The sequence below is a fragment of the Dipodomys merriami genome, unplaced genomic scaffold (genome assembly GCF_024711535.1).
Source record: "Dipodomys merriami isolate MVZ:Mamm:240054 unplaced genomic scaffold, mDipMer1.0.p SCAF_1, whole genome shotgun sequence".
Lineage (NCBI taxonomy): Eukaryota > Metazoa > Chordata > Mammalia > Rodentia > Heteromyidae > Dipodomys > Dipodomys merriami.
The window spans coordinates 32,076-43,650 of NW_027202270.1; the positions used below are offsets into that span (position 1 = coordinate 32,076).

General features: G+C 66.0%; 1 protein-coding gene across 1 annotated transcript; it reads right to left on the reverse strand.

Annotated features, from left to right (window-relative positions):
• Nucleotides 1–1,025: 1,025 nt before the first annotated feature.
• Nucleotides 1,026–9,076, reverse strand: Neu4 (neuraminidase 4). The gene is made up of 4 exons (XM_069999377.1): nucleotides 8,930–9,076; nucleotides 6,401–6,609; nucleotides 4,910–5,165; nucleotides 1,026–3,060 (listed from the first exon to the last, which is right to left on the reverse strand). The coding sequence occupies exons 2-4, from the start codon at nucleotides 6,599–6,601 to the stop codon at nucleotides 2,096–2,098; spliced, it is 1,422 nt and encodes a 473-aa protein (XP_069855478.1). The 5' UTR covers nucleotides 6,602–6,609; nucleotides 8,930–9,076; the 3' UTR covers nucleotides 1,026–2,095.
• Between the last annotated feature and the right edge of the window lie 2,499 nt (nucleotides 9,077–11,575).

Below are 11,575 nucleotides of genomic sequence, written 5' to 3' on the forward strand. Positions count from 1 at the left end.
ACCAGACATCACCTCAGCCACACCAGCGTCCACCCCAGTCATACCACACGAGTATCCACCCCAGTCACACCACACCAGCGTCCACCCCAGTCACACCACACGAGTGTCCACCCCAGTCACACCACACCAGCGTCCACCCCAGTCACACCACACCAGTGTCCACCCCAGTCTCCCACATCAGCCTCCACTGCAGCCATGTCACAGTGTCACGGAGGGGCTCAGTGGCCATGCCACACAGGTGTCCACCTTCATAAGAGCAACTGAGGCTGTGCAGCCACGCCACACGTGTCCACCACAGACACACCGCATGAGCGTCCACCTCAGTCCAGGGGATCTCAGTGGTCTCTTTTTGGGTGGACCCTCTTATTGGAGGGAGCTTGACATTGCTTTGTCTGCACCTACCCTATACACTCTGGCCCACCCACCTTCTCCAAGCCTAAACCTTTGATCCTGGACTTACAGCCGCCGAAGCTCTGAGAAACCAATGCCGGTAGCTTGTGAATGCTGTGTATGGGCTCCACTGAAACCTCCTGAGCCGCTCCAGGCCCAGCCTGCCCTCCCTTCCTTCAGCCTTGGACTCAGGAAAGCCAGGGCAGACAGCTCTCCCCTCTCCTCTGAGGGCCCGGCGTGATGTCAGGCATGTTCCGGGCTCTGAGGGCCTGGACTGGGCTCTACATCCTGGCCCTGTCTGGACCCTGGAAGAAACTTCCCTCCAGGATGGCGTCTGAGGACGAAGTAAATAGCAGAGGAGACCCTCCATGCTCCCCAGGGATTGTGGGGTGGGGTCCCCACCCCTTGAGGGGTGGTGTGAGGTGGCCATACAGCCTGGAGCGTGACCAGACCCAGAGACACCCCACAAGGCTGGGCACACAGGATCATAACCAGAAGGCCACGCGTGGGGCAGCGTGTGAGTGCTGGAGCTGCATGAACAGCGCCAACCGACACCAGGTGCCCGGCCAGGGCACCGTGCGGAGTGTGAGGCTCCAGAGAAAGCACCGGGGGCTGGTCACAGCGGTGGAGGAAGATGGGTCTCTAGGAGCCATTTTTATTTTGTTCTCTACTGCTTTCTACATGTACCAAAATTTCCACAATGACAATGTGTGTACTGTTTTTATAATCAGAAATTGGGACTTACAAAGGAGGAACCAAAGCTCTGAGGTGAGTTGGGGAGCAGAATGCAAGGTCTGGGGCTGGGAGGGGAGCTGAGTCTCACCCCGCACTGCCCCCCCCAGCTAGAAATAAGGCAGGCCCCTCTCAGGGCCCAGCCCCTCCCTGCTTCTCTAGCAGAAGTTCAGAATCTGAGCACACCTCCCCCAGAGCAAATCCAGGCTCAACTAGAGTTGGCAGAGACTACCATGTGCTCTCTTCCTCTGGCCTCATCTGTGCCACAGCACTTGTGCATGGTGTCAAACTGGACCCACGCTCCATTTTCTGCCTGTGGATGCCCAGCTCCCCAACACCAATTGTGGAAAGAAGCCATCTTTTCCCACTGTATATCCTTGGCTCCTTATCAAATATCAGATAAGGGGAAGTATATAGTTTTATTTCCCAGTCTTTTTCTCTGTTCCGTTGATCTTCGCATCTATTTTTGTGTCAATACCAAGCTGGTTTTTGTTATAACAGCTCTGTAGTAGAGCTTGAGGTCAGGGAGTGTGCCCATCAGCCACCTCTTGGAATGTGAAAGCACAGTACAGTGAAAGCAAGATGTGGGGACGGAGGCCGAGGCGGCGGCTGGAATACCAGAACCCTCACCAGGTTTTAACAGGGGAAGAAGACACAAGCAGGATCCCTTTGTTCTCATTCAATGCTAGAAAGCAGCCCATGATCTGGTGTTTGTGGAGGAGAAAAGGCCTGGGCTGGCTGAATTCACACCCAGCCCTGGAGCTGCGGCAGCCTCTCTGTCAGACTCAGAAGAGCCAGGTCCAAGTCTGCACCTCCCTTCCTCCACAAGCACATGCCTTCCACTGTCTGACAGTGGCACCACTGCCTGCCCTCCCCCCCCCCCGGTGAGAACGCAGGCGCCAAGCTCTGTCCGTCCTGGGATCACACCAGCCTTCCCAGACACTCCCTGCACGGCACCCAGCCAGGGCAGCCATCAGGAGGGGCTGCAGCGCCCCCATGGCTTGTCTTTGTAACTGGGTGGCTCTGAACCTGTGGGCACGTTCTCCAGGACTTCACGCAGGGAGAAGATGCAGAAGGAGATGTCCTCATAGGAGGCCCTTGCCCCACTCTCAAACAGACAGGCAAATGCCAGGGCTGCCTCAGGAACAGGCCCAAGGCTTGCCAGGTCGGAGTAGCCACTGGGGCCCTCGTAGATCACCCAGGGCTCCGTCCAGCTGTGGAGGTCCGGTGGGGACCGGCTCAGGCGAATCCCCATGTGGAGCCTGGCTCTGTGGCCTGTAGGGTGAGAATAAAGCAGCCACGTGGGGCCCGGAGGTGGGGACGTGGCGCGCATGGACTGCAGCGGGACCCACTCAGGTTCTGGACCCGGCTGCTTTGTGGCATCTCCCCAGGGTTGTGGGTGGCAAAAGGGTCCTCTGGGCACCCAGCCCCCAAGAGTGCCCTGAGCACCCTCCCTGGGAGAGTCCTGGAGTCCAGGAGAGGGACAGGGAGGGTGAGGGGGGCTCCTGGCAGCCGGCCACCACCCCTCACCCCGAGTCCGGCTGAGGGGTGGGGCCGGGAAGCCCAAGATGCTGCCCTGGCAGCCCCGGGCGGTCTCAGCCAGCGTAGGCACGAGCTCCCCAGGGAGGAAGGAGGTGCCCTCGTCCGTGCTGAGCGCCTGCACGCGGCTGCCCAGGGGGCTCCGCGCATTGCAGTACAGGAGGCCTCCGTCCACTGCCGCCAGCTGGCATTCACCCGAACGCAGATTAGGCACAAGGCCTCCACAGCGCCAGGTGTGGCCGTGGTCATCACTGTAGAAAGCAAAAGAGTGAGGACTGGTCCGGCAGATCTTGCCAAAACACTCCCGGCGATCCACGCGGTAGGTATAAGCGGGCACCAGCAGACGGCCCGAGCGCAGCTGGACCCCGTGGCCTGGGCCTACGGCAAAGGTGGCCCAGTCTGCAGAGAAGAGAGGCTGATGAGCTCCCCAGGAAAGATAACCAGGACAGGCGAGCCAAGGTGGGGACTGTAAGATGACTCCCTTTCACCTCAGCCCTGAATTCGCTCTGTGCTTTTGGAGGAACCCAGGAGACTACTTGGGCAGATGCTTTGTTTGCTCTGCCTCCAGCAGGCCAGGCAAGTGTGCGGTCACTGAGTTGCTCCCCAGCTCTTAGCCAGATTCTTGGGTGTTAAGCGGATGGCAGGCCCCAAACCCAAGCTGACCACCAGCAGTGGCAGTCATCAGTGGGGACATTCCCAGTGTAAGTGAGCACTGTCCAAAGAGAGCAGCAACGGGCGGGGCAGGTGCGGGAGGGCCTGCGGGCGGGGCAGGTGCGGGCCAGGCCTGGGGGGTGGCAGGTGCGGTCGGGGCAGGTGCGGGAGGGCCTGCGGGCGGGGCAGGTGTAGGCCGGGCCTGCGGGCGGGGCAGGTGCGGGAGGGCCTGCGGGCGGGGCAGGTGCGGGCGTGCCTGCGGGCGGGGCAGGTGCGGGCCGGGCCTGGGGGGGGGCAGGTGTGGGAGGGCCTGCGGGCGGGGCAGGTGTGGGAGGGCCTGCGGGCGGAGCAGGTGCGGGCCGGGCCTGGGGGGGGGCAGGTGCGGTCGGGGCAGGTGTGGGAGGGCCTGCGGGCGGGGCAGGTACGGGAGGGCCTGCGGGCGGGGCAGGTGCGGGCCGGGCCTGGGGGGGGGGCAGGTGCGGTCGGGGCAGGTGCGGGAGGGCCTGCGGGCGGGGCAGGTGCGGGCGTGCCTGCGGGCGGGGCAGGTGCGGGCGGGGCAGGTGCGGGCGGGGCAGGTGCGGGCGTGCCTGCGGGCGGGGCAGGTGCGGGCGGGGCAGGTGCGGGCGTGCCTGCGGGCGGGGCAGGTGCGGGAGGGGCAGGTGCGGGCGTGCCTGCGGGCGGGGCAGGTGCGGGCGGGGCAGGTGCGGGCGGGGCAGGTGCGGGCGGGGCAGATGCGGGCCTGCGGGCGGGGCAGGTGCGGGCGGGGCAGGTGCGGGAGGGCCTGCGGGGGGGGGGGGGGCAGGTGCGTGTGGGGCAGGTGCGGGCGGGGCAGGTGCGGGCCTGCGGGCGGGGCAGGTGAGGGAGGGCCTGCGGGCGGGGCCTCGGGCTCACTGTCTTATCCACCCCTAGAGTCGGCCGCGTCCCTGCAGCGCTCCGCGCACGGGCAGGCGCAGGTCGGTACTGGAGCAGGGGCCAGGGTGGCTGGAGAGGGCAGTGACCCGCTGGCATCTGGGCGGGCCCCGCGGAAGGGGCGGGAGGCGGGGCTCGCGGTATGGCCATGGAGGAAGATGGATTGGGGTTGGCGATCCACACGAGAACCCACGAGCACTGCGCCCACGGGGGGCGACTGGGGCACGGGGACCCACACCCACTCGTGGACCATCCTGGGGACCTGAGGGAAAGGCCTTTTTTGACAGGAGGCTGGGTAGAATGGGGACGGTCCAGAGAAGATGGCAGGCGGGAGCCGGGGGCCTAGCGGGGTCCTCGGCCCCGCCCCTCCCTCAGGCCCCGCCCTCCTGTCGTGATCCCACCCCTCCCTCAGGCCCCGCCCTCCTGCCGTGATCCCACCCCTCCCTCAGGCCCCGCCCCTCCCTCAGGCCCCGCCCTCCTGCCGTGATCCCACCCCTCCCTCAGGCCCCGCCCCTCCCTCAGGCCCCGCCCTCCTGCCGTGATCCCACCCCTCCCTCAGGCCCCGCCCCAACCACCGCCCTCTGGCCGTGATCCCGCTCGGCCCACATGCCCCGCCCCTCTTGTCTTGGCCCCGCCCCGCCCTCCTGGACCCCGCCCCCAGGCCCGGCCCGCCCCTGCTCCCGCCTACCCCGCAGGGCGGGACCAATGGCCTCCTCCGTGAGGTCCCGCGCGCTGCCCCAGGTGAGGCCCGCGTCGCGGCTGGTCACGCAGCAGAGACGGGCCGCGTTCCTGCCGGTGGCGATCTGCACGGCCTCGGGGGTGTGGCCCAGCACGGCGATGAAGAAGAGGAAGACGGTGCCGGAGCCCGCGTCCAGCACCGGGCAGGGGTTCATGGACCGGTGCTCCTCCAGGACGGCGGTCTCCAGCACGCGCAGCGGACCCCACTGCGGGGAGAGCTGGCTAGCGGGCCGCCCCGGGGCCGCCCCGCCCGCCCGGGACCGCGCCCCGTCCGACCGGGGCCCGCCTCGCCCTGCCCCGCCCGCCCCGGGGCCGCCCCGCCCCGCCCCGCCCGCCCTGGGCCCCGCCCGCCTGGGCCCCGCCCCGCCCGCCCTGGGCCCCGCCCGCCTGGGCCCCGCCCCGCCCGCCCTGGGCCCCGCCCGCCTGGGCCCCGCCCCGTCCGACCGGGGCCCGCCTCGCCCCGCCCCGCCCGCCCCGGGGCCGCCCCGCCCGCCTGGGCCCCGCCCCGCCCCGCCCGCCCTGGGCCCCGCCCCGCCTCGCCCAGCCCGGCCCCCGCCCTCGCCCACCCGGCCCCGCCTCGCCCCAGCCCGGCCCGCCCGCCCGGGGCCCCGCCCCGCCCCGCCCCGCCCCGCCCGCCCTGGCCCCGCCCGCCCCCGCCCGCCCTGGGCCCCGCCCGCCCCGCCCCGCCCCGCCCGCCCTGGGCCCCGCCCCGCCCTGCCCCGCCCCGCCCGCCTGGGCCCCGCCCCGCCCCGCCCCGCCCGCCCCGCCCGCCCCGCCCGCCCTGGGCCCCGCCCGCCCCGCCCCGCCCCGCCCGCCCTGGGCCCCGCCCGCCCTGCCCCGCCCCGCCCGCCTGGGCCCCGCCCGCCCCGCCCCGCCCGCCCCGCCCCGCCCCGCCCGCCCTGGGCCCCGCCCGCCCTGCCCGCCCCGCCCGCCTGGGCCCCGCCCCGCCCCGCCCCGCCCGCCCCGCCCCGCCCCGCCCGCCCTGGGCCCCGCCCGCCCCGCCCCGCCCCGCCCGCCCTGGGCCCCGCCCGCCCTGCCCCGCCCCGCCCGCCTGGGCCCCGCCCCGCCCCGCCCCGCCCGCCCCGCCCCGCCCCGCCCGCCCTGGGCCCCGCCCGCCCCGCCCCGCCCCGCCCGCCCTGGGCCCCGCCCGCCCTGGGCCCGCCCGCCCTGGCCCCGCCCGCCCCGCCCCGCCCGCCTGGGCCCCGCCCGCCCTGGGCCCCGCCCGCCCCGCCCCGCCGCCTGGGCCCCGCCCGCCCTGGGCCCCGCCCCGCCCGCCCGCCCGCCCTGGGCCCCGCCCGCCCTGGGCCCCCGCCCGCCCTGGGCCCCGCCCGCCCTGGCCCCGCCCCGCCCGCCTGGGCCCCGCCCGCCCTGGGCCCCGCCCGCCCTGGGCCCCGCCCGCCCTGGGCCCCGCCCGCCCGCCCGCCCGGGGCCCGCCAGTCACCCGCACGGCGCCCGCGGCCAGCGCGCCCCTCCTCAGCACCAGCCGGTGCGCGTGCGCGTCGTCGGGGCTGAGCCGCTGCTCGGCGAAGGCCAGGAGCGCGCGCGCGGGACCCACGCGGAGCAGCGCCGGCGCGCGGTAGGTCAGGCCGGTCCGCTCCCGCCGGAAGAGCACGGCGCGCGCGGGGCGGCGCGGGGCCGCCATGCCGGGGCCTGGGAGAGCGAGGGGGGGCTGCGGACGCGCGCCTCCGCACGGCCCGCCCCCTCCCCCTCCCCCCCCTCCCCCTCCTCCCCCTCCCCCTCCTCCCCTTCCCCCTCCTTCTCCTCCCCCTCCCCCTCCCCTGCCTCCCCCTCCTCCCCCCCTCCTCCCTCTCCTCCCCCTCCTCCTCCCCCCCTCCCCCTCCTCCCCCTCCCCCTCCTCCCCCTCCCCTCCTTCTCCTCCCCCTCCCCCTCCCCTGCCTCCCCCTCCTCCCCCCCTCCTCCCTCTCCTCCCCCTCCTCCTCCCCCCCTCCTCCCTCTCCTCCCCCTCCCCCTCCCCCTCCTTCCCCTCTTCCCCTTCCTCCCCTCCTCCTCTCCATGGCCCTGCCCTCCCTCCTCCTCTCCACGGCCCCTGCCCTCCCTCCTCCTCCCCTCCACGGCCCCTGCCCTCCCTCCTCCTCCCCTCCACGGCCCCTGCCCTCCCTCCTCCTCCCCTCCACGGCCCCTGCCCTCCCTCCTCCTCCCCTCCACGGCCCCTGCCCTCCCTCCTCCTCCCCTCCACGGCCCCTGCCCTCCCTCCTCCTCCCCTCCACGGCCCCTGCCCTCCCTCCTCCTCCCCTCCATGGCCCTGCCCTCCCTCCTCCTCCCCTCCATGGCCCCTGCCCTCCCTCCTCCACACAGCTCTGAGCTGCCCACTGACCACGTCAGTGCTGAGGCACAGGACATGATCCAAACCAGCCAGCCTCTAGCCCAAGACACCTCAGCCCTGCCCAACAGGAATCGGGACAAAGAGGTCACAGAACATAGAGCGAGCGGCTCAGGCCTGGCACACAGGGAGGTCACGGGGTGACGTCACACAGGACTCGGGCCTGGCACACAGGGGTCACAGCCATGATGTCACACACAGGACTCGGGCCTGGCACACAGGGGTCACAGCCATGATGTCACACAGGACTCGGGCCTGGCACACAGGGAGGTCACGGGGTGACGTCACACACAGGACTCGGGCCTGGCACACAGGGAGGTCACAGCCATGACGTCACACAGGACTCGGGCCTGGCACACAGGGAGGTCACGGGGTGATGTCACACAGGACTCGGGCCTGGCTAAGCTTTGGGCTAGGCTAATAATGCTTGGCCTGGTAACCTTCCTTCTGCTACATGACGATCTCGACCTCCGGCCAAGGCTGTTGTCTCCTGTATGCACCCCCCCATCTGTGTTTGCCCTCCTCTGAATGGGTAAGAGCCTCCCCTTCGTGGGGGCTGAAGAGCTCAGGGCCCTTCCCGTGGTGCCCTGGCAGACATGAGCTTCTTCCCGGCTCTGAGTCCCCTTCCCACCAAAGGGCTTTCCACGACAGAATGCTCCTTCATGGGATGCCTTGAACAGAGTTTTCAAAAGCCTCAGCTTCTTCCTTTGCTACTGAGGTGGCTTCTACAGTTCTGTTCCCACTGACTCTCCCCTTGGCCGCATCATGAAGAATTGAAAGGCATCGGGCTTAATTCCTGATATCAAACAAGAGAAACAATTTCCTACTGGTCAGAAGTTTCTTAGGCCCTAGCTCTTTTCCTTCTTCACTCCTGATCATCACTACATTCTTGTTTTGAGGTCAACATCCTCTTGGCTGAAACTGCCCCCACTGAGCAAACTCCCTCGTCTACCCTTCCCCTGCACTACATGTTGACCCCGCCCATGAGCCTCCTTCCTGCCACCCCCCTCAGCCTTCTAATCCCTCCCAGCCCCTCCCTCTACCCTTCCCTTTTCATGAAGTTCACAAAAGGAGATCTGTCCTGCCAAGAAAAACAATTTTTCCTCCACATTAAATTTATCAGCCAATCTGCCCCAGATATCTGCAAAAAAGACTTCAAGAGCTAGAGATGGCCCCCAAACATCCCAACAGGAACTACTTCCTGTGCTTCAAAGCCTTTAACAATTGGGATGAAGAGGAGAAAGAAAGAAGAAAGAAAGGAGAGAGGGAAAGAAGAGGGAAGGAGGGTGGAGGGAGAAAGGGAAGGAAGGAAGGGAAAGAAGGAAAGAAAGAAGGAAGGAAAGAAAGGAAGAAAGAGAAAGAAACAAAGAAACTCTTGGCTACTGTCCTGGCAGTCTAAAATAGAGCACCAGTGCCACAGGCCTCCTCCTCCTCCATCCCCACCCTGGGCCCCATCAGCAGCTCCTCCTCCTCCTCCTCCTCCTCTTCCTCCTCCATCCTCACCCTGGGCCCCACGGCCACGTCCTCCATCCTCCATCCCCCATCCTCCTCCATCCCCCTCCTCCTCCTCCATCCCCACCCTGGGCCCCACCGCCGCCTCCTCCCACCGTCTGCGCCTCAGGTAGGTACCTGTTTTCACAACGAAAGCTTTGTCCGTGTGTGGTGCACATGGGGACAGAGGAAAATGGGGAGCAGAGCCCTGGAGCCCCAGGTCTGCCAGATCCAGAGTTTCCCCTCCCCCGATTGCTGAACAGGGGCTCTAACCCCTCTGCCCACCTGCCCCTTCCCAGCAGATGGCTGAACTCAGAGCTGCGTGCTAGCAGCACCAGAGCAGCTGCGGGGTAAGACGAGAGCGGGTCCCGCCAGGGCTGGTGGGCAGCATCGCTGGATGGACAGCGTTCCAGGGCAAGAAAGGTTCTACTGAGCACGGTGGGGTGAGGCCAGCCGCCATGGTGCCAGCATCTCCCAGCCAGGCCCCTGCCTGGACTGCAGCTGCTTCCTAAGCCTTCATCCATCAGGCCAGTGGTCTATGGGAGACAGGCTCCCCGCGGTCACACTCCTGCTTCCCAGCAGGGACTTCTCCATAGAACAGAGAGCCACAGGAGGGTAGCCAGACACCTGGAGTTTACTTCCTCCCTCTGAGCCTCCAAAGGCAGGAACTGTGGGACCTTAGCAACTCGGGCTGGACCTGCTGGGCAGCTCTGTGGGATTCCCAGGAATGCAGACCAGCTGGTGGAAGGACTTGAGTGTTTAGGGCCCAGAGCTCCCACCGGCCCCAGGCCACAGCCACCCGCCCCAGGATGCCGGTGTCATGCCTGCAAAGGTCCAAAGCCTCTTCCTGCACAGGAACCTTTTGCGCTTTCACAGATGAGACCACAGGCGCCAGGGACAGGGGAGACACTCACGTGTGGTAAGAGCAAGCCTGAAGATGCGCAGGGCCCATGCTGCCCACCTGCAGCTACCTACCTGCGGTTCTCCACAGGCCCCAGCGGGTGCCGCCGCTCCTCACGCTCGCCACCGCACTAGTTCTGGGGCTTCTGAGCAGCCTCCTGCGTGCTGGCTGCACCCAGCCCTGCACTAAAGGGCAATTGTGCCCTGCAGGGAGCAGGTGCTGGTGCCACGTGTCCCTCCGTCTGAACCGCACAAATGAGACATTCTCTCTGTCCTTGGCTTCTCCCCAAGGCCGGGGACCACCAGCACGGGTGTCCTCGGAGCCTGCCATCTTCCCCACGTCTCAGCCTGGTGACAGGGTAGGCAGACAGTGGCGCCTGAGAGCAGCAGAGGGCCGAGGGGACAGGGCCACCCCGCACTGGGGGCGTCCCTGCCGAGGCCAGCCCCGGACGCCCCAGCACAGCCTGCTTCCTGTGGCCAGCTGGGGTGGGAAGGCAGGAAGCTGTGTCCCAGCACACCCTGCTGTCCATTCATGCTTCCCAGCAGAGAGACGTGGAGGCCGGGAAGGGCCTTCCAGACGAACTGGCTGGGCCCCTGGCCCTACGCCCGAGGGAGGGGCTGCGAGGGCTCCGTGTTTGTACCTCACCCTGGCTCAGCGTCAGCCTGCCGTGTGGCCAGGAGACTTCCCCCAGGCATCGGCATAGGGTCCCTGGTGGCAGGGGTCCTGGCCTTCACCTCTCACCCTTCATTCTGAAGATGAGGAGACACTGAGTACTCACCCAAAATGCCCAGCAAAAAGGAGCAGACAACTGGGACAGGGCATGAAGTGAGGGCTCCAGGGCCGGGCTGGAGGACAGGGCAGGGCAAGGCCAGGGCCGGGCTGGAGGACAGGGGCAGGGCAAGGCCAGGGCCTTGTGCCGGCTGGCAGGGCCGGGCTGGAGGACAGGGGCAGGGCAAGGCCAGGGTCTTGTGCCGGCTGGCAGGGCCGGGCTATTCTTACCTTGGACAGGTGTTAAAGTTATAAAAGTATGTTTGATCTAACAACAGATCTACAATGGAGACACCAGACAGTGTCCACTGCCTCCTGTGTCCCAGGCATGGTGACTAAACTTTTATGATTTTTCTCTAACCAAGAAACCTCTTGAAATGATGACTATGCCTGGCATCTCAGCTTTCATAATGTGAGTTATGTGAAAGGAAATGGGATAAATGTTTATAAGTAAACTTCATGTAAATTTAGTAAGTCACAGATACTTATACAACGGCGAAACTACAGAGACATCAATTGCTAGCTATAATTCAAGTAAGTTGGGCTTCTTAAATTCTATAGGAAGATAGGTGTGTATATGGTAATTAATATATCCTATTGTGCATTAATAAAAATGTACAAGAGAAAACCACATTTCTAGAAATACAAAATGTTTTCATAAATCGTTGACATATTGCAGATTGCTTCCTTCTGTGTCTTCACTAAAAATTAAAGATACAAGGTTGGGTGTTTGGCTCTATGGCAGACCAATTGCCTGGCATGTGTGAGGCCCAGCCTTGGGAAAAACTTTTTTGTTGTTGTTGGTTGTGGGGCTTGAACTCACGGTCTGGGAACTGTCCCTGAGCCCTTTTGCTCAAGGCTAGCGCTGTACCACTTGAGCCACAGCACCACTTCCAGTTTTTGAGTGGTTAATTGGAGATCAGAATCTCACAGGGACTTTTCTGCCCTGGCTACTTTGAACTGCAATCCTCAGATCTCAGCCTCCCAAGTAGCTAGGATTACAGGCGTGAGCCACCAGCGACCAGCAATAAAAGCCTTTTAAAGAAAAATAATAAATTGAGGTTGTAAAAGTTAAAACTTATAATTAATGTGTGTAACTCTATATAAGAAGAAAA